Genomic DNA, 21578 nt, shown 5'->3' on the forward strand with positions numbered 1-21578 from the left:
TAATAAAGGAAGCCAGGCAAGTTCAGGAAAGAACTGGCCTCTTAGTGAAACGGGACCTGTTGTCTGTCCCACACGGTTTGGCTCTGAGCTTCCCACCCAAGTTCCTGTCCCACTTTCACCTCCTAGGCCCCTGCCTCTGTGTGCTCCCCACTCACGGGAGGTGGGGGAGGGTGGGGGCAGACGGTGGCTCAGCTGGAAAAAGACGCTCTGCTGCCGGGATGCGTCCATCTGCAGCCCTGGGTCAGGCCTCCCGCTCGCTCCCACGGGAAGTATCACCATCTTGGGCGGCCCCCCGGGGGCCGCACGCTCCCCCACACGGAAGTGGGACACTCACCAATGGGATACTTGTACGTATCGGTGTCGATCCCGGCGTACACCACTCCTCCAAACAGGTCGTTCAGGATGGCGGCCAGGGCCTCGGCGTTGAGCATCCCGTGCAGGGCGCCCACGAACACCGTCCGGCGGAGGTCCAGTCTATGAGACGGGTTCCGCAAAAAGTTGCTGTCGGCCAAGACCCAGGGGATCACTTGTACCTGGAAGAGCACGCCAAGGTGTGTCACGCTGGCCGGGATCCAGGCCGGCTCCTGCGGGGAGAGGCACGCTGCCCCGGCACACAGGCCTCCCTCTCCCAGCCCAGCCAGCGCTGGCTGTCACTGAGTCCATGTGTCCAAATGCAGCCCCTCATCCTGGGGAGCAAGCGAAGCAGTAGCAAACCGTCACCTGTGTGGGTCCGACAGAGGGCCGTGGACTCTGAGGCGCAGAGAGCACGGCCAGAGTCCCAGGAGCCTAAGGGTTTGCAGGGAGACTTAAGGCAGGAGCTGGAGGCAGAGGCCGGGGCGCTTAAGGTACGCGGTGGCCACTGGCCCGGGTGCCAGCGCCGGGGGCGTGACCAAGGCAGGCAGGGGTCCCTCACGGAAGCTCACAGAGCAGACCAGCACCAGGGCAGGAGCGGACCACGTCTCTGCCTCGGACACGACCTGGCAGAGCAGGCAGAGATCCACAGTGAAGTGCAGACTCTAGTGTTCGGGAAGATGAGTGTGTAAAGACCTAACAGGCTGTCTCAAAGCAGGAAGAGATGAGGTGGAAACCAGCAAAAGGCAGAAGCGAAGGCGGTTCGGAGGACGGAGAGGCAGCCCTGCAGGGGCCAGGGGCCAGGGCACCGGGAGCACCGGCATGGGCCGCCAAGCCCGAAGACCCGCCAACAGAGCCTGGGCCCGGGCGTGTGGGACGACCAGGAGGAACCTGGCCAGGGTCCAGGCCTGGAAGGCCCTGGAAGAGAGGGCCTGGCAGAAGTTACCCAGGGCCCATTTCACGAGGAGATGCAAAAGCCCACTCTGCTTTGTCCCCTCCCACGGGAGGTGCCACCATCTTGGTCCACATGCCAAGCTTTTTCTTACACTGAACAGACCGTTGAGGACCACAGGACATTCCCGAAGGCAGGCCCCAGGGAGGCGGGCCCAGCAGGCAGGAGCCTGGAGAGTGAGTCTGAAGGTAAGAGCAGAGCCCAAAGGTGAATAATGTATCTGATCCGGAAAGAAGAGAGGAGGGAGTCAGGTGCTGACCACACGGTGGTGGGAAGGGACCTGAAGGAAGTAGAAGAGGCAGAGCGACAGGGCAGCCTACGGTCAGCACACCAAGACAGAGGTAAGTCACTGCAGGGCAATGAGGGAAGAAGGGACAGGACGGAAGCGGCAGGGCACGGAGGGGGCTGAGGGGCCTGGGCACGGCTGGAAAAGCAGGACAGGCAGAGGAGCATGCTCACCACGTCCTAGGATACAACAAGGGGTCACTGCATGGGCCTCAGTGGAGAGAACGGAGAGGAGGGGGGAGCTCTGGGTCACTGAGGGCAGCCAGAGGATGAACCTGCCCTGTGACTAAGACAAAACATGACTGGACACCAGGAAACAGCTATAAAACAAAGAGCCAGCTTCGTGAAATGCCTTATTTTTTCTTTAGAATATATACATACTAGAGGCTCGGTGCATGAAATTTGTGCACGGGAGGGGGGGGAGGTTGTGTCCCTCAGCCCAGCCTGCACCCTCTCCAGTCTGGGACCCCTCGAGGGATGTCTGGCTGCCCATTTAGGGCAGCTGGACATCCCTCTCACAATCCAGGACTGCTGGCTCCCAACCACTCGCCTGCCTGCCTTCCTGATTGCCCCTAACTGCCCTCCCCTGCAGGCCTGGTCACCCCTAACTGCCCTCCCCTGCAGGCCTGGGTCCCCCACAACTGCCCTTCCCTGCAGGCCTGGTCGCCCCCAACTTCCCTCCTCTGCTGGCCTGGTCACCCCTAACTGCCCTCCCCTGCAGGCTTGATCGCCCCCAACTGTCCTCCCTTGCAGGCCTGGTCCCTCCCAACTGCCCTCCCCTGCTGGCCATCTTGTGGCAGCCATCTTGTGTCCACATGGGGGCAGCCATCTTTGACCACATGGGGGCAGCTATCTTGTGTGTTGGAGTGACAGTCAATTTGCATATTACTCTTTATTAGATAGGATGTTAAGTGTGTGTGTGTATGTATGTATGTCTACACTAATAAAAGAGAAAGATGCAAATTGACTGTATCTTTGCGATACCCACCAGCCAATCAGGAGTATGCAAATTAACCCAACAAAGATGGCGAGTTAATTTGCATACACAGGCGCCCAGTGGACGGGGGCGGGACGCTTGCATTGCCGCCAGGGCAACGACGCAGGCATTTCAAACTGCCCCAGCCGCTCAGGGCTCTGGGCAGCGTGGGAAGGCGGAAAGGCGGCTCCGGGCCGGAGCAGAGACTGTGCCGGCAGCCAGGATAAGGAAGGCCCATTCTGCACGAATCTTCGTGCATCAGGCATCTAGTATATATATATACACACACACACATACATACCGAGTGGCCAGACTATTATGATCTGGCCACTCTGTGTATGTGTATCTCAAATGGGAACCAAAAGTATTCTAGACTTTTGCTGGAGATCAGCCACCTATTTGCCCTGAGCTTTCTATCAGCCAGTGCAAAGGGGAAAACTGATCAGGTGCACGATTTATAGTATCTTTGATATCAAATAAATGAGGTGCTCAAGAGAAGTACACTGAGTGGCCAGATTATTTTGCGTTCAGAGATCATCATAATCTGGCCACTCTGAGTGAGAGTGTGTGTGTGACCAGAATCGAACCTGGGATCTTTCAGTCCGCAGGCCGACACTCTATCCACTGAGCTAAAGCAGGTAGGGCACGTGCCTTATTTTAATTCTGATGAGACCACCTCAATAAAATAGACATTTCCCCACTTACCCTACAGATTTTACTTTCTAGAGCAGTTTTAGGTTCACAGCAAAGCTAAGCTAAAGGAGAGTTCCCTCACACGCCTGCGCCCCCAACCCCGCCAGCTCAGCCCCCCGCACAGGGTGCATTTGGTAGTCAGGGAACCTCTGTGGCCACGTCACTGCCACCCAAGCCAGAGTTCACATTAGGGTTCACTCTTAGTGTTGGATGCTATGGGTTTGACACATGTGTAAGGACGTGTATTAACCTTTATAGGATCACACAGAGGTGTTTCACCGCCTTAAAGACCCTCCGTGCCACCTGTTCATCCGTCCCCTCCCCAGGACCCTGGCGACTGCGCCTCTTCTTGCTAACACAGGCATTTCAATCCCCCATTTGACAGGGGAGGAAACGACGTTTCAGAGATGCTAAACATCTAGTCCAATGTCACAGCAGGGACGTGTTCTGGAACCAGAATTTTAAAAAACAGCAGCACTGGTCCCTCAGCTCAGCAACCCCCTTTGAGATGTGTGAGGGCATGATGGGCCCTCGTGACCTCAGGGCGTTTTGAGCTCGGGAACCAGTGCTGTTTTCAGAATCTGTTTCTCAAACACCACCCGCTTGCTGGAACCGCGTGGGGAGCTCCCCCACACTGACGCCGAGAGTCTGAGAAGGGCCCGGACACGCAGTGAGGTCCAGGTAGGGAATCTGGGCTAGAGAGCCCTGATGCGGAGGGCACGCAGGCCGATACAGAAAGGGGGTGAGGAGAGAGGTCACCCGTGGGGGGAACCACACGCTAGCAAAGGGCGGGAGAGAAGCAGGGACCCCGGTGGGTGTGGGCCGCAGACTTACCCACCACGGGCCAGAAGGTGGTGGGAGTCAGTTTGACCTCCATGGGCAGGAGACACACGTACCACAAAGACCCAAAGGTCACTTTCTTCTTCTTTTTTTTTTTTTTAATGAAATTGAGAGTATTTTGCTGTATTTGCTCTGAGGCAAGAGGAGCGTCTTGCCTCGGTCATGTCCTCCCAGCCCAGGGAAACCGGCCTCTTAGGCCAGCGGCCGGACCCGAGAGGACGCAGTGCTCACTCACCTCCTTGCAGCGCATCCTTCGGCTGGACATCTTGAAGTAGTATTCGCTCAGGCCGTCGGGGCTCAGCGGGTCGTGCGAGCAAGCCTGCAGCAAGGCCCGCACGGACTTCTCCAGTTCGAAGACCAGGTACACGTACCCTATTCCCAACGAAAGAGAGAGGGCTTTAGCAACCCCCGGCCCCTCCTCAGCCTCGGTTCTGCAGCTCTTGGTTCCAGAGAGGTGGCCTCGTGCGTACGACACAATCGTGTCCTGCTCCTGGGAAGTCTTGTTGAAGGAGCCCCTGCTCTGCCCGAGCCCAGGCCCAGGGGAGGTGGCGGGGACCTCCCCACCCGAGCTGGGGGAGGTCGGCAAGGCAGGACGGGGCCTGTCATACAACATAGCCCTTAACCCGACCGGAGCACGTTCCTGGCCGGGAGAAGGCGGGGGGAGCAGTGGCAAGTCTGCAGCCGACCTCCTGGGTGGGGGCGCTGCTCTAGAAGCCTAGTTACCACTGGCCCAGTTCCCAGGGACATTGCCAGGGGAGACAGGGAGGGTGAAAATAGCACCTGCCTCCTTTCTACCGGGAAGGGATCTCATTTCAGACCAGTGAGGGATCGGAGGCTCGGGCCTCATTCCTGCCAACTCCAAAGGGAGCTCAGAATGAGGTCAGCGACAACGGAACGGGGCAGGGGGGCAGGTAATAGGGGGGCCTTGCGAATGCCTTGCTCTGAGAGGGAAGCGGCGGGGTCCAGGTGGGGGAGGGCACAGGAAGTGTCACACGGGGGTTTCAGAGGCAGCTCCCACTGCAGATCAGTTTGGACAGACGGACCGTTAGCTCAGAAGAACAGAGGGGTGGTGCTAGTTGGGGAGCAGTGCTGACGGTGGAAAGCTGTGCGCTCCAGGTGCCTACACCACGGTACCAGCATGCAGCAGTGACATCCCAGCATCCCTCAGTGCAATTATGTGCCAGGGGGGAAAGAAAAAGCTCCTACCATGTCTGTATTACCTTTAGGCCTATTACCTTTGGGAGGACACCGGGGGTGCTTGCCATCTTTACCAGGCCACTCCACACTCAGAGAGCCAAAAACACGGAAGGTGTTAATCAATCCAGCTGCGAAGAGATAGAAGAGAGTGGCGGGCTGAGGCACACCCTTCCCAGGGGGCCCGGCTCTCCCAGGCTCATCCAGCGCCACAAACAACTCTGAGAGGACCCTGGTCTCAGGGGCAGGCGCAAGTACCAACAAGAGCACGACGGGAGTGGATGAAGTGCCCCTCCCCAGGGCTCCTGCAGCGCCCTGAGCTCAGAGGTCAGCCCGGCCTCCAGCCCCAGCGCCATGCTCCTGAAGCGGGCGGTCTGGAGGCGGCTCACCTTCCGTAATGTCCCAAGGAACACCTCCTAGGAACACTTTGCAGCAGTAGACAGGGTTCTTATAGTTCCGTGGAGGAAGCTGACCGCTCCAGGTACAGGTAGCTTCATTCATAGCTTCGGTGGAAGGGAAAGAGAAACGGGGGTCAGAGAATCTCTGCCCTCCCCTGGGGTGAAGGTGTCCAGGAAGAGCTGGACAGGCCCCAGGTGCAGCCAGGCCTGTGTCAAGGAAACCAAGCCTCCTGTCCACTCGGGCGATGACATGACATGAAGTCATTCCCTAAAAGGCCCAGGCCCAATAGCCGGGAGAAGGCGGGAAAACTTACACCTCACCATGTCAGCCCAGCTCTGGTCACGAATTCCGTCTCCACGAAAACTGAGGGATGTGTAGGTAAAAATGGTCACAACCCAAGCTGTTTCAAACATGTAACTGGTAACTTAACCACAAAGCAGTTTTGTGTAGTCATGGCTTACAATGCTAATTAAAATAAAATTACTTGAATGTAAACAGAACCATTTTGTGTACGAGATCCCCAAGGCTGACTGGCCCACATGGGCCTCATCCCCACACGTTCACACAGGAAACATCTGCCTCTCCTTTCCCTGCCTTTGCTCTGAACTCATCCATCACAGGAGTTCGGACCCTGCCCATAAAACCCCCCACTAGCAGCCCAACAAGACCAGAGTCCCAGCTGTTCCCAAGCCAGAACCAGGCCCCCCCACTCACAGCTATCTGTGTGACGCCCCAACAAACATCAGGCCTTCCTTAGATAATGGACCCCCGGCCCCCCAGCATCCAAGGTATGTCAGTGACAAGCCTGTCCCAACCCACTGTGATGTGTCTGACTCCGACTCAAAACTCCTTGGCTGCCCTTCTGTTCGGCCCTACATTTTCTGGAGGCTCAGTTCTTGGTCACCAATTCGGCCTCCTAGCGGCCTTTAATGCTGTCCCCACTCGGCCTGTGCTGTTCCAGATCGGGGAGTGACCTCGTGGGCATGGCCAGGCCTTGCCCACTGCACTCCCCGCCACAGAACCGGGACAGAGAGCCAAGGAAACCAAGCCTCCTGTCCACTCGGGCGATGACATGACATGGAGCCATTCCCTAAAGGCCCAGGTCCAACATGCCAGCAGGAAACCGGCAACCATCAGCAATGGTCAGTGCGTAACAGAACTCGATATAACGGCCATGTCCAAACACATGGTAACGTCCCTTCACAGGAAACAGCGGCACTGGAGAAAGTGCAAAGCTGGGCGGCCGAGGCCACAAAGTGGACAGGGCAGCGGCACTATCAGGAGAATGAGATCAGGTCCAGGTCTGTGAGCAGAAAGTCAGACACAGACGCCTCTGGAAACACAGGGAAGGGAGACACTGAACGCCGGTCCAGTCATCAGCTCAGCACCTCCGAACCGGGGTCGGTGGGCGCCTGACGCCTCGGTAAACACTGACTGTGTGACCTCTGAGTACGGGCGGAAGATGACAAACAGATGCAGTGCGTATTTCAGCTCAGGGAGCCGAGGTCTGTGGGAGACCAGGACACCTGGGGACACCCCTTACCTTAGAGGCTGCCCACCCCAGTGTCCCCAAGTTTACCCATCGGAAAGCCTCGGGGAAGAAAGCTCGGCCAGTCTCCAGGGAAACACACAGCTGAGAGGGCTCCAACGCTCACCACACGGCCCCGCACACAGGTCACCGCTCCCTCCTGTCCGCCAGCCTGGAAGAATCCCTGACTGTCCCCCGCAGCACTTACTCCAGAGGACAGACGGTGCTCTGCAGATCCAGGGACTTCGCCGCACAGCCCAGTCCTCTTCCAGTCAGGTCCCCTGTCGGGCCCAGGCCTGCCCACGGCCACACTCACCTGCCGCCTGCCGGTGCAGCCGGGCCTCTCTCTCTATGCTGAAGAGGTCTTTGGGGGCTTCCAGGTCCCAGGAAGGCCACACGGAAGCTCCTGGCCATCTCTTCGACGCACTGGTTGGGGAGGGAGTGGCAGCGGCGAGAGCAGCTTGCTCTTGGTCCATCTGGGACCCAATCCCCATCTTTAAGGAATCTCTGGGGCCACCCCCTGTCAGAGACAGGAAGGGCAGAGGGGAGGAGATGCGAAGGCTTGACTGGGGGAGGAAAAGGGAGACAGGTTTTCAGAGGACGGTCTAGTTTTAAGGGGAAACACTGCACTGCAGAAATTATGAAAAATACCATTAAGCATTGGGTCTGCTCTCTTCCAGACTTTCTCCCTAAGCATTTTCTTAAAATATATTTTATTGATTTTTTTACGGGGAGGAAGGGAAAGAGATAGTTAGAAACATCGATGAGAGAGAAACATCGATCAGCTGCCTCCTGCACACCTCCTCCTGGGGATGTGCCCGCAACCAAGGTACATGCCCTTGACCGGAATCGAACCTGGGACCCTTCAGTCCACAGGCCGACTCTATATCCACTGAGCCACACGGGTTAGTTCCCTAAGCATTTTTAAGATGAGTTGACCTACCCTAATTTAAACAAATTCTTTTATCCCCAAGTCAACATTTTTTTTTTTCATTTTGCCAATCTTTGTAAACATTTTTAATTAATTTACGTTCTTCTATTTAGGGGACAAGCTACATTTCCCTGACCTATTGCCCCACTGATGAACATCCAAATACTCTCGCAGTTTTCAGGGCTATAAATAAGTGCTTTAAGATATAGCTTCCTATCTTGTGTTTTCTTTGGTCAGATTCCTAGGTCTAGAATCAACATGCTTTCTATTTGGGGGGGGGGGGAGGGGGTTCTATCAGAAATATGTAAGAACGCGGGGTTTACTCTAAGCTTGTGCCAAAGCTTTAAATTCTACTGGTTTCAGTGGGTAAAATAATATCACATTATCGTAAAAACAAACTAAATAATCACTCAACAGAATATGTTCTAAAAGTTCAAAATACTGCCTCTATTCCCTCTACTGTGAGGAGTGAAGTATCTGGGGACGTTCTATTTTTCTTTAAATGTTTTTATTGACTTTTAGAGAGAGAGAAGGGAGAGGGAGAGATAGAAACACTGATGAGAGAGAATCATCCTCCTGCATGTCCCCTACCTACTGGGGATCGAGCCCAAAACTCGGGCACGTGCCCTGGTCGGGAATTAAAACAGGGACCTTCTGGTTCATGGCTCGACGCTCAACCACTGAGCCACAGGGGCCAGGCCTGAGGAAATTCTTTCAACAAAACCCACAAGATTAAAGCTTTATGAGGCAAATTTCCAAGACTGAGCCCCCACCTAAAGGCCGTAACTAGGAGCACGCCATCTCCCCCCTTTACAGGAGGAGACGGCGGCCCAGGGTAGCCGAGCCCACCGGGAGCGGGGACCCCTCTGGGAGCAGCCTGAGCCAGGGCGAGGGGAGCAGGAGTGCCAGCTCATGCTCCAGGTGAGCCGACAGACCACCAGGTGGGTGCTAACGGCCGGGCTATCAATGGGAAACTGTACCCACAACCAGGGTGACCAGTCCTGGGTGTGGAAGGGAAGAGGAAGGGACCCAGAGCAGAGGCCGGATGAGGAGGCTGCTGAGGCTGCACGGCACGGTGCTCCTCCCCTAACCCGCCGCCGGCTCCACGCGGCCTGGGCGCCCTGAGGAGCCTGGGGGCCACGTGAACACGGGGCAGCACCTCACAGGTGCGCAGTGGCCTCCGACGGAGAGGAGAGCCGGCATGGGGCAGGAAAGGCTTTCGGAGCCGGGGCAGTCAGGTCTAGGTTAAAACCCTGGCCCTGCCCACGACAGGCACCCCCGGGCGGTGCGGCGGGTCTGGCTCCAGACCACTGCGAGAAAGCCAGTCACCACCGCTTTGGCTGGCGGAGGGTCTTGCCTTTGTCAACAACGGCAACACCTGGGTAGCACAGTAAAACAGAGCATCCCCGTAATTTAAAAATCCCCACTTAAGAATTTTGAGGTATCATACATAAAGGCACACAAACGATACTGTGTGAAGGCTAAAGAAAACCCCGTGTAGGCCAGGAATCAGCACTCGGCAGGACTCCCATGTCTGCCGGTGAAGTAACTGCGACCCAACGGCTCTTGGAGTAACTCATAAAAAGTGTCCTGGGCTCAGGTCCTGAAATGCATCGCCCAGTGGTGGGTGTACAAGGCATCCCCTATTCTGTCGAGGACGAAAAGCTCTGTACGTGCCCACAATGGCCTCCACACCTCCCAGCATCCTAGTAGGCACGTGCCCCCTGCCAAGCACGCTGGCCCTCCCACCCCGCGCCCCAACAAGCGACATACAATCAAGTCTGAGAAATGATCTGATCCGGAGCTCAAGCCACTGGTGTCTGAGTCCGAGGGGCTGCAGGAGCGGGAGTCCAAGATGGGCCTCGTGTCCACGCGGGAGCCTCTGACCGAGGGTGCTGGGAACTTGTCCACGTCACATCCAAGGGGGTCCAGTGGCAAGAAGCTCAAGGGGGGCTTCCCCAGGACACTGCCCAGTGGGTTGTGGAGCATGCTCAGTACTAGGAAGGAAAAATAAAGGAAGTCCTGTGACTTCTTAGTTTTCTTCCCAGGCAACAGCCCTCCCTTCTCCTCCCACAGCCACGCAACAGGACACGCTGAGGCACAACCACCGAAAGCACGACAGAACCACAGTTCGCGTGTCCCGAGCAGACACACATCCAGTGCCGACACTGGCCTCCCAGGGCCGGTAAGGGGCAGTCCCAGGACAGCTCTGTGAAGCCCGGGGGTCCTGCTGTCTCAAAGGAACAAAACTCCAGCTCTTGCCCGACTGGCTTGGCTCAGTGGTTGAGCGTCAGCCTATGAACTAGGTGGTCACGGTTCGATTCCAGTCAGGTCACATGCCCGGGTTGTGGGTTTGATCCCCAGTAGGGGGCCTGCAGGAGGCAGCTGATTGATGATTCTCTCTCATCATTGATGTTTCTGTCTCCCTCTCCCTTCCTCTCTGAAAGCAATAAAAAATATATTTTAAAAAGACTAACAACAACAAAGCTCCAGCAATCTGACACCTAGGCTTAGGGGTCAGTGCCAGCATTTGGGGAACTCTGTGCCACTGGGGACCCTGGTCATAGCTATTTTTTTAAAATATATTTTTATTGATTTCAGAGAGGAAGTTTAGAGAGGTAGGGAGAAGGATAGAAAAATAGAAACATAAATGATGAGAGAGTATCACTAATTGGCTGCTATCTGCACGCCCCACACCAGGGATCGAGCTCACAGTCTGGTCGTGTGCCCTGATCGGGAATGAACTGTGACCTCCTGGTTGATAGGTCAATGCTCAACCACTGAGCCACGCTGGCTGAGCCATACCTGCTATTAGTGTCTGAGCCATACCTGCTATTAGTGCACATGCCCACGTAGCCTCAGGAGACCCCTTCAGCGCACACCATGCTCCTCCTTACTGCCTGGTGACCTGCTCACAGAATCGCACCCCGACACCACACAGCCGGAGAGAGAACCCGGGCCACGCCCCGAGGCCTAGGACAGTGTGAGCAGGCCTCTCCCCCGAGCGCTTCTGAGCAAGGGGCTAGCACATGAGGGCTCTCTGTGCTGCACCCCGAATGTCTGGCGTTTGGGATGGAAGCAGAATGACGTTCTGGTCAAGCCCGCTCTGGCTGAGACACACCTGGGCGCAGCCCTAGGTCGGCCCTCCTCCGTGTGGCCATGTGCTCTGGGAGGCTCTGCACGTCTCCACTCATCACGCATCTTGGGGGGATGCCAACCCCTTCATGACACTGTCAGGAAAGCGTTCAGCACACAGGCAATGCGTACATGTGAATCGTCAGGAGAGCGACGCAGAGCCCAGGAAAGACAAGGGAGCACCCACCGGAGACCGAGGAGGCGGAGGGCAGTGGTTCGCCCCAGAAGAGGCGGCAGCGGGAGGGAGCACCCAGAATCCTCAAGGGAAGCCCAGCACAGAAGCCGCACGACAACCCCCAGCAACAGCCCAAAGGGCGCGGGCGCCGTCAGTCTGGGCCACGGCTGTGTGTTCACCCAAGGTTTTAAAAAGAGTGTGTTTGGCCCAGCCAGTGTGGCTCAGCCGCTGAGCACTGACCCACGAACCAAGAGGTCGCCAGTTCAATTCCCGGTCAGGGCACGTGCCTGGGTTGGGGGCTCGATCCCCAGTAGGGTGTAGGCAAGAGGCAAACCATCGATAATGTTTCTCTCTCATTGATGTTTCTATCTCTCTATCCCTCTCCCTTCTCTCTAAAAATCAATAAAAACGTATTTTAAGAAAATAAGAGTGTGTTTGAAAGAATCCAAAAGCAACAGGGGTGCCACTGCGGACCACTTCGCTCGTGTATCCATCTGTGTTCGCTACCGTGTTGGTACATCTGTGCTACCAGGCACAATTCCAAGTGACCTGCAAGTTTTTGTTTTTTATTTTTTGCAATGTCCACCAAGAAATCGTGAGGCTTTGTCCGATTCCTGTGTGAAAGCTAGGAAGGGTCTCTACCACACCCTCTCCCCTGATAAGCCTGTCTGAACAGAAAAGGGCAGGGCAGGCCCCGCCGGCCACCTATGAACTCGACGCCTGAAGTGCTCACCTCCACGGCCAGTCACCTGCGCTCCTCAGGACCAGGTTCAGCCACGCGCCTACCGTTCGCTGCTCGCCCAGAACGTGCCAGACACCACGAGGAAGGAGCACGTCGGGTAAATAACCTCCACGGAACCCTAAGAAGTGGGCATTGTTACCCCGTCTTAACAAAAGGAAGCCAACACAAAGGGCAGCGTTTGTGTCAGTAACAGCCAGCGCATGAGCGTGGGACCGGCTTCCCTCCGACTCCAGGCTGTCATTTCTGGAACGCACCTCCACTGGCAACTTTTTAAAAAAATGCCCAGAACTTACATCTTGTCTTCATGGTCCCGACACCTCTCTTTTGTTCAAATTCCTTTACGACCACCAACTACAGACAAGCTATCTCACCTACCAGAGGTCAGTGCCCTGGGACCTATGTCATCTGGGTCTGAAAGCTTCTCCAGGGCCTGGCCACTGCAGGAACCTATTAACAGTGCATCTCGGGCCCCACTCCAGACCTTCTGGGTCAGACCCGGCATCTTAACAGGGTCCCCAGAGGTGTGTGTGCACATTAAGGCTGAGCAGCGCTGATCTAGACAAACCTGCAGTGTGCTACGCTGAGGTTCTCATCAGTTCCCTTTGCCACACCCAAAAACCTTTAGCACTGAATTCTTCCCCTTGACTTAGGACTGCGGGTTATTTAAATACGGCTCTCACAGCCCAATGCCAACGAATGCCCAAGAGAGAAGAGAAACCAACGTGGCTGCGTGGGGCATTTCCCAAGGAGTGTGAGCTCTGGAAACTCTGGGCAGGGTTTGGGTAGAGCAGAGAGGAAGAGACGTAGTCAACCCAGGAATAAGGAAAGAAGATAAGAAAGAGTGGCATAAACCGTAATAATGATTTCAGGAAAGTGAGGGCCAGAACAAGCTGAACTTTGTAAAACACATGCAAGGCAAGCAAAGACGTTTGTAAGCTCACAGGGAGCAAAATCCAAGGGAGCAACCAAGTCACTAACCATACGAGATGCCAATTAAAACGACAATGAGGTACCATCTCACACCTGTCAGAATGGCTGCCATCAACAAATCAACAAACGACAAGGGCTGGGAGGATGTGGAGGAAAAGGAACCCTCGTGCACTGCTGCTGGGAATGCAGGCTGGTGCAGCCATTATGAAAAACAGTACGGCATTTCCTCAAATTAAAAAATGAAACCCCCATTTGACTCAGTGATCCCACCTCTAGGAATATATCCTAAGAAATCGGAAAACACCAACCAGAAAGGATATGCACCCTGATGTTCATCAGAGTGCAGTGTGTGATAGCTCAGATTTGGCCACAGCCCCAGTGCCCATCAGCAGATGAGTGGATAAAAAAGCTGTGGCGCATCGACACAATGGAACACTACGCAGCAGTACAAAAGGAACTCTGACCGTTTGCAACAGCATGGCGTGACCTAGAGAGTACCATGCTAAGCGAAATAAGCCAGTCAGAGAAAAGACAAGTATCACATGATCTCACTCATACGTGGAATCTAAGTAACAAAACAAACTGATGACTAAAATAGATCCAGAGACACAGAAGCATGTAACAGACTGACGAATTTCAGAGGAAAAGCAAGGGTGTGTGTGTGTTAGAGGGGGGGCGGGGGAGTGGACGGGGAGAGATTAACCATGGAACGTACACACATACTGGAGGCCCTGGTGTATGAATTCGTGCATGGGTGGAGTCCCTTGGGGTGGCCTGCAGGGATCAGGCCTCAGCTTGCACCTGCAGCCCCGCCTGGCACCCTGCTATGGCCTGGCGCCGCCCCCTCACCTGCTCCACCATCCCATCTGTGGGGCGATCGATCGGGGGCCGGGCCCCCACCTTGCTCCTTCAGCGCCTGGGAGCTGGGTGGCAGCCCTCCCCCCTCACACCCGCCTTGGCCTGGTGCCACCCGCTCACCTGCGCCACCATCCCACCACGGTCCCGCTCCCCTCAGGGCCCATCTGGGCGGGCAGTGCCTCCACTGCCACCTGCTGCCAGCGACGCCTCGCCAACGCCCGCCACGTTCCACGACACCCCGTGGTGGTCAGCGCATATCATAGCAAGCGAACTCCCGGTCCCTCTCCTGGTCGAATGACCGCCCGAGGGGACAATTTGCATATGCGGCTTTTATTACATAGGAGGATATGCATAGCCCAGGACACAGACAATAGTGTGGTGAAGGCTGGGGAGGGGCCGGTGCGTGGTGGAGGAGGTCAATGGGAAAATACATACACACACAAAAAAAACACAAAAGGGACATCTGTAATACTTTCAACAATAAAGATTTTTAAAAAACACCAACCAACAAGGGAGCAAACACTGAGGGAGCTAGGGGCAGACACCTGTACAGAGGTGCTGTGAAGGACACGGCTGGGCCGCCGGACAAAATCGGCTACGAACAGCAGTTTAATGAGGGTATTGTATCAATTTTACATTGGCTGCAGTCGATAACTGTTTTGTTAGGTTCTTAATGGTTCAGAACTTACACATAGAGACACAGAGAGAGAATGTGCGAGGGATACAGCAAAGGAGGTAAACGTAAACAATAAATTTGAAATTATTTCCAAAGGTTTTTTAAGTGACAGGAAGGAAAACTAATCGGTTCCCATTTGACTTCCTTTGCCTTTCTGGAGGCAACTGATCTAGCCAGAGCGTGAGTGAGAGGGACTAGAATCCCCTCTACCTAGAAGAAGAAATAATCTCCTTTTTAAAAACCTCTTAAATGTGTTTGCACAGAAAGCTGCAGGCACATGGGATGAAGTTCTGCCTTTTCGGTAGCCCACACCCACCCCCGGGGGAACACGGGGAAGGGTGTGAGCTGGGTGTGTCTAGAGGGACTGTCCCAATGCTGAACGGGGACACACCTTTCAATCTGGGTGACCCAATTTAAGGACACAATGCTGACTTAGCTGCAACTCAGAATCGGGGGGGGAAACCTCAGTTTATCCCTACCCAGCCCCTCACCCAAACAGACAGAAGTACAATTACTTGCCACCTCAAATTTGTGACAGTACTTACTTCAAAGAGGACTGAATACTATTTATAGATCTGGGCTGCAGGGTCACTTCCCGGCCCAATCCTCTTCACGATCTATGGCCAAGAGCCCCACTGAACACGCCACCCCACACACAGGGAAACGGGAAAGGGCTTGGGCTGAGGGCCTAGACAGGGGCAGTGCCACTTGGCAAACAGGTAAGATTGGAGTGCCCCCGAATTAACACCCCTGGTTCCCGTCAGCACCTCGTGGATCAGTTTCTGCAAATGTTAAACTGGACAGACCAAGGACACAGCAGCAGTGTGACCGGAAGACACAGGGAAGACAAGAAAACCTAGTATCAAGGTGCCCGGAGTTTCTCAGGGAGTTTGACGTTTCCTTCAACCCACAGAAGCAGCCAAGTTTCGGGAAACGGTCACCCGGGGTCAAAGGCCTCCGAGTGACCTCACTGTCCCCTACAGGCCACCACCACACAGGGCTGGCCAGGTGGGTCTCTGAGGATCTCCAGGTCAAAGGAAGGGGAAGCAGCAGAGACGGTGGGCCCCAGGGAGGGGCCTTATATAAGAGAGGGCATCGCCTTATCCCAGCTCAGCCAAGAACCCTGCCTCCCTGTGAGTGAGCAGCACCCACTTCCTCCCGCTGGGAGTCAAGGGGAGGAGGATGCAGCTGGGGGGACCATCCGACGGGGACTCTCATTAAGCCACGTCTACACTGCAGGCCAGCGACCACATCCAACTCCACTCCCCGGCACAGGGCACAGAGCTGCGTCACGGCCAGAGGCCAGGCATGGACCTTGATGGCTTAAGGGGGTGGGGGCTGTGGGAGAGAAGGCCCTCCGTCCCCCTCTGCACGGCTCCTGTCCCTGGTGGCCAAGGACACAGTGGATCCACATCTCCCGAAAGTGACTCGGGAACAGCGTGCTCTTCCTGGGGCAGGCACCCGTCCCCACGCACATGCTGGCAGGAAGCGGCGCCAGCCACAGACGGAGTCACGGGAGGCGAGGGCCTGGCAGAAGGTCCCAGCTCATTAATGCTACCTCAGAGGGTACAGGAGACCACATCAGCAGTCATATTTTTAGACCGATTGTTAACTTTCGCCCTTCTATGCCAGCTCCTGTGGGTTTCACCGCTGAGTCACGGCTGGAATTCTCTGAAGCCTTGCCCAAGAGGACAAAGGCACTCGAGCCTGGTGGCGGCGAGAGCCTCGCCCCGGACGGAGGCCTGCGTGGAAGACACCGAGCAAGAGCTCAGCCTGGGAGGTGAGGCCCAGACACGGTCAGGTGCCGTCACGTAACGGGAAAAGTCACGGGAGAAACGCGGGCGGGGGCTAGTACTCCTGCCCTGAGATAGAAGGCCTCGTACCTGGAACCCTCCCTCCTCCTCCCAGCCTTTGGTTCTAGGCTGTTTGTCCAACATCACCCTGAAGGCACAGGTCGGAATGGGAGCGTGGCACCCAGTCCAGACCCTGGTCTTCAACTCTTCACCCACCCAACTCCGGGCGAGCTGAGTCTACCTCCCGCCTGGCTCCCAGGTCCAGGTACCCGGCATTGCCTTCCCCGACCTCGATCCCTGGAGTAGTTTCACTGACATTGACTGTCCTTGCAGCCACCCACCTCACCTAGGAGGGACCCACTGTCACACGGCTTCCCAGGAGCCCCTCCCCTCCCCACGGACCACCTGTCCATCCAGCTGATCAACACACACGTAGGAGGCAAGAGATGGGAGAGACCTTGTAGTGCAAAACTGCAGTGTCAGGCCTGCTACTCATCACTCAGTAAATACTTAACAAGGAGCCATGACCGGGCACCGTGCTACGTGCTGGGAATGCAGCTGTGGAGGCCTGGGTGGCCCGGGCAGACTGCAGGGGACCTTGGACCCGGATGTCCATGCCACACACAGGAGGAACCCAGCCCCATTTTGGACGCTGCCTGAGAGGCTGTTTGGAAGTACAGCAGCAGCAGAAGCGAAGCGCAGAGGCCGTCCCTCCCAGCCCAGGCCATCAGCCTGTACACCCGTGGGGAGCAGCTCAGCAGAGCACCCTGGTCAGCAGCCGGGCAGAGGCCAGAGTGTGCACAGGCCTGTCCCCCAGGGACCTCCACAGGGAGGGGAAGAAGCCGGACAGGCCCTTGGCATTGCCGCCTGGGCACCTGGTCTGCCAGGCTTCTGCACAGGCATCACTATGAGCCCCGGTTTCCCAGGTAGATGCTCAGTCACCGCACCGCCTGCAGAGCTGCGCCACATGCGGGAGTCACCTGGGGAAGGCAGGAAGACGATCCATCGGGTAGCACAGTGATGAGCTGAGGCCTGCCTGTCGCCTGTCCTGGCCTCCAGGGACCTCGGCAAGGCCACACATTGCCTCTGGCTCAGGAGCCCCCGAGCTGTCCACGGAGATACCCTAACCTGAGTGCTCTTGCCCAGCATGCGAGGGTTCTGCACGTGGGAACGCAGGTGTAGAAGGGCACCACAGAGCCTGGCTGAATTCTGGCAGCTGCCGCTTTTGGCCCTTGGCGATGCCTGTGGGCCCACATCCTCGTCTTTCCAACAGGACCGGCATCAGTCCCCATTTCCCAGGGCTGCGAGGCATTGAAGTCAGGCGATGCACTCAGTGCAGGAAGCAGGCGATAATGCTGGCTGGTCATTAGCTCCTGTATCCCCATCCCAGGACGCTGAGTGTGGCTTTCACAGGGCAGCACCGTCTAGAAGGAAGGGACCCCCCCCCCCAAGCGCCACATGCCCAACAGCAGTGGCCTTGAAGGCACAACCCTGAAAAGCAGACTCACTCCAGGGTCTTGCTGTGGGCCTGCGGGGCCAGCGACACCCACGCGGCCGAAGGCCCCACCCTAGAGAAAGGCCCGGGTCCCCATGTCAGGCTAACCCCCACTGGAAGGTGTCCCAGTGCAAAACCCCACCGCAGCACCCACCGAGCTGCAAGTGGCACCCTGTCTCATCTGTCTTCCTGTAACGGTCACGGGGATTTTTACCCACTGAGGTTACCGCCAGTGCCTGACACAGTGCCTGGCACACAGCAAGTGCTCCACGTCGGTTGAATGAACTGAGCCAAGATTTCCCAGTCGAGAGCCCTGCCACCTCCAACCCGGCTGCCCTCACGTGTGACGCTCCAGCTCCTGGGGCCACACACCACCCCGCACGGCCGAGGAGGAAGCCTGTGCGGAGAGAGCAGGGGGCCAGGCCGTCTGCGAGGACAGCTCCAGACTGTCCAGCGCCCCCGGAAGAAGCGGAGCTGCTGGCCTTCAGGCGGAGGCCTGTGGGCGCTGGAGTGGGCTGCGTGTTCCCGCACTGCTGGCAAGGGCGCCGCTGCAGCTGGCGGGGGGAGGGCCGCCTCCCACGGCAGGAGGCGGCACCCGCGTGTGGGCTTCCCAGGAGGCCGGGAACACAGAAAGAGACGACATGGCCATCCCCACAGCTCCACAACGCAAGGACAACACGGGGACCAGGGACGGGTGTGTCTCCGCCGTCAGGGAGAAAGGCAGGGGGCACGCAAACCCTGCTTATAGCCAGACCGCACCCCTAGACCCCGCCTCCTCCCCGTCCCTGTGAATGCAAGGGCCACACTGTAGTCCCTCCCTGATGCACAAAATCATGTATGTTTATCACTGGAGTGCGTGTGGTGCAAGGAGGAGAAGTAAACCCATCCCCAGTTCAGAGGCAGCGGCAGCACGGGCCGCTGGGGGTGGGAAAGCTGGGAGTGAAGGCTGGACCCAAGCTACTTTTTATTAAATAGTGGACACACGCTATCATGTCAGCTTCAGGTGGACAACGCAGTGATTCGACGTTCACATGCCTTACGACATACACCTTCTCTACCTTAGTAAGTCCGGTACCCATCTGCCTCCATGCAGTTATGACAATAACACTGACAATCTTCCCCGGGCTGCACATTACATCCCTGCGACTTATTCATTTTAAAACTGGAAGTTTGCACCTCTTATTCCCCGTCACCTGGTTCACCCATGTCCCAGCCCCCGCCCCTGCAGTCATCAGTGTGCTCCCTGTACCTCTGAGTCTGGTTCTGTCTTGTGTTTTAGAATCCACACAGAAGAGGGATCATACAGTATATCTGTCTTTCTCTGTCTGACTTACTTCACTGAGCATAATTCTCTCAGAGTCCATCCATGTGGCTGCAGATGGCAGGATTTCACTCTTTTTTTTTTTAAATATATATTGCTGAGTAATAACCCAAGCTATTTTTTACAGCCCAATTTCACAGTCACTTTCAGGCGGAGCTCTCCCGGCCCGCGATGGCCCTCCTTCACGTGTGTGCGCTGTGGTTACATCTCAGGAGGACCCTGGTAGTGAAGACAAACCGGAGCCCAGGAAGGGCCACACCCCAACCCGACTCAGTGAAAGTCAGAGCCCTGGTCAGACGCCAACCACCGCAGACAGGTGGCCACTTCCTGGGAGCGCTTCTATCTTTTGCCCAGACACAGGGGGGCAGAGCACAAGGTCAGCTTTGCGGGCCACCCAGGCTGGCTTCAGAGCACCACCCAAAAGCCGCCGCCCCGGCCTCCACGCCGAGATCTGCAAGCACAGAGCCAAACGGTGACAGCACACTTCCTTCACCAGCCTTTCTGGAAAACCCGAGCCAGCGGAAGGCCAGCACTTCAAGAAATTCCACCTTGACCCAGAGGCAGCCACTTAAGGCAAAGCTCTTCCCCACCCACAACCAAATTAAAAACAAGAAATAAAAACCCAATCCCCAATCCAATGGGCTTTTGCTGAAGTGAGTGGGCATTGTAATGCCAGCAGATGCAACAGCACCAGGCCCTGCACAGTGTACCGGGAAGAGAGCTGCACCAAACAGGGTGGAGGCCCGAGAAATCCACAAGACAGTACCTGCTGCCATGGCGGCCAGTGTCGGAGCGGGGGAGGCAGGAGGCTGGCAGCTCAGTGACTCCCTGGGCACCGACAGCAAATGGCTGCCCCCCTCCACCCCTGTAAAGTAGCTGCTGCCAGTATTCTTGTTATTGAGGCATCGTTCACATAAAGCCAAATACGTAGATGTTAAGTATACATGCAGCATTTCTTAAGTTCACATTTCTTCCTGACTACTCCAAGACTTGCATCTGGCCAGCCCTCCCCCTTGTACCACTAGAGGGAAATAAATGGGCAACGGCAAGGTCTGAGCAGAAGCTGTTCCAAGGGTGGCCAAGAAGCCCCTTCATTCTGTCCCCAGTGACCCCCTCATAGTGACAGGGGGTCCTAAAGGGGAGTGGCTCTTCCTTTATCCACTTGGTTACCCTTAACACAAAGAGCCTCCATAGCTGGGTTACTCCACCCTGCTTACCCTGCCGACCCCCTTCCGGGATCAATGCTCTTAAGCTATGCGAAGCCAACTCCAATATCCTAGGATCACCCAGCCTCCCTTGCCGTGACTCAGGGGACCACCCACCCTACAGAGCGCTCCCTGCTCCTCAAAGGCACTGAGACACAGAACCGGACCTCCAGTCATCAGCCTGAAGTCCCCTCCCCCGCCCAAAAATGTTTTGCTTCATCATCTCTAAGACAGGCCTGGCACCAGGGGGTCTGTCTGGGTCTTCTCTGCATGAGGCTGACACCTTGGGGACCCTTCTCAGGGCCACCCAGGTGCAGACTAACAACTCCGGGGAGTCTGTCAGGCTAAGTGAGGAGCCGTGCCTGCCTTTACGAGCAACCATCTGTCCTGCACACTCACAGCCAGCATTTCCATCTCTTGCAGAACAGCTCCATGTTGTGCGTGTGTGGTGGGGGATGCAGAGGGGGATGAACAACTGTTGCTGCGGGCATCTCCGCTCGCCACCCATGCACCCCCTCCCCCGGCCGACTCATTCCTGGCACTCACCGGAGTGTGTGCTGCTCTGGGCTGAGGAATCTGCGTCCTGGGTGCTCCAGATTCGGTCCCAGCCTGTGAGACTGAGGGACTGCAGGCCCAGGGACAAGTCATTTGCATCTGGGAGGCCCCGGGGAGAATCTTGCGCAGAGGTGGGGAAAAGCATCCTGCTTGTGACTGCGTCTTCAGAGTCCGGGAAGTCTGCTTCGGACAGGAGGACAGCAAAACCCCAGAGTTAAGGGCTGTTTGCCCCAGGATTATCGCCAATAAATGTTAATAACAACAGTTTCCCCGAGCTTAAGGACCAGACATCCACACAGGCTGGATGCTGCAGCTGCTGCCTCTGCACTTTTGGGGGCGTCAGAGCAAGAGCAGTGGCCATACAGCCCCCTCCCCACACACACACCCCTATCCCGTCTGCATTACAGGCTGGGCCAGCATGTGACCAGGCTGCTGATGCTTCCCGCTGCCAGTGACATCAGCCGGCTGAGCGTGCAATAGAGAACGGCACCATCCCTCACAGAACGGGGAGGAGCGGGAGGGGACGACAGGGAGGAGACTTGCC

The 21578-nt window shown here is 56.4% G+C and overlaps 1 protein-coding gene across 1 annotated transcript in view; it reads right to left on the reverse strand.

Moving 5' to 3' along the window:
* CPEB1 (cytoplasmic polyadenylation element binding protein 1) overlaps positions 1-21578 on the reverse strand; it is a 56644-nt gene that overhangs the window by 4386 nt on the left and 30680 nt on the right. Inside the window, exons 3-9 of the mRNA XM_054713207.1 lie at positions 21026-21217; positions 9923-10146; positions 7535-7784; positions 5681-5794; positions 5333-5422; positions 4333-4469; positions 335-533 (exon numbers count right to left, since the gene is read on the reverse strand). Coding sequence (XP_054569182.1) covers positions 335-533; positions 4333-4469; positions 5333-5422; positions 5681-5794; positions 7535-7784; positions 9923-10146; positions 21026-21217 — 1206 coding nt within the window. The remainder of the gene's footprint in view (positions 1-334; positions 534-4332; positions 4470-5332; positions 5423-5680; positions 5795-7534; positions 7785-9922; positions 10147-21025; positions 21218-21578) is intronic.

The sequence above is a fragment of the Eptesicus fuscus genome, chromosome 25 (genome assembly GCF_027574615.1).
Source record: "Eptesicus fuscus isolate TK198812 chromosome 25, DD_ASM_mEF_20220401, whole genome shotgun sequence".
NCBI lineage: Eukaryota > Metazoa > Chordata > Mammalia > Chiroptera > Vespertilionidae > Eptesicus > Eptesicus fuscus.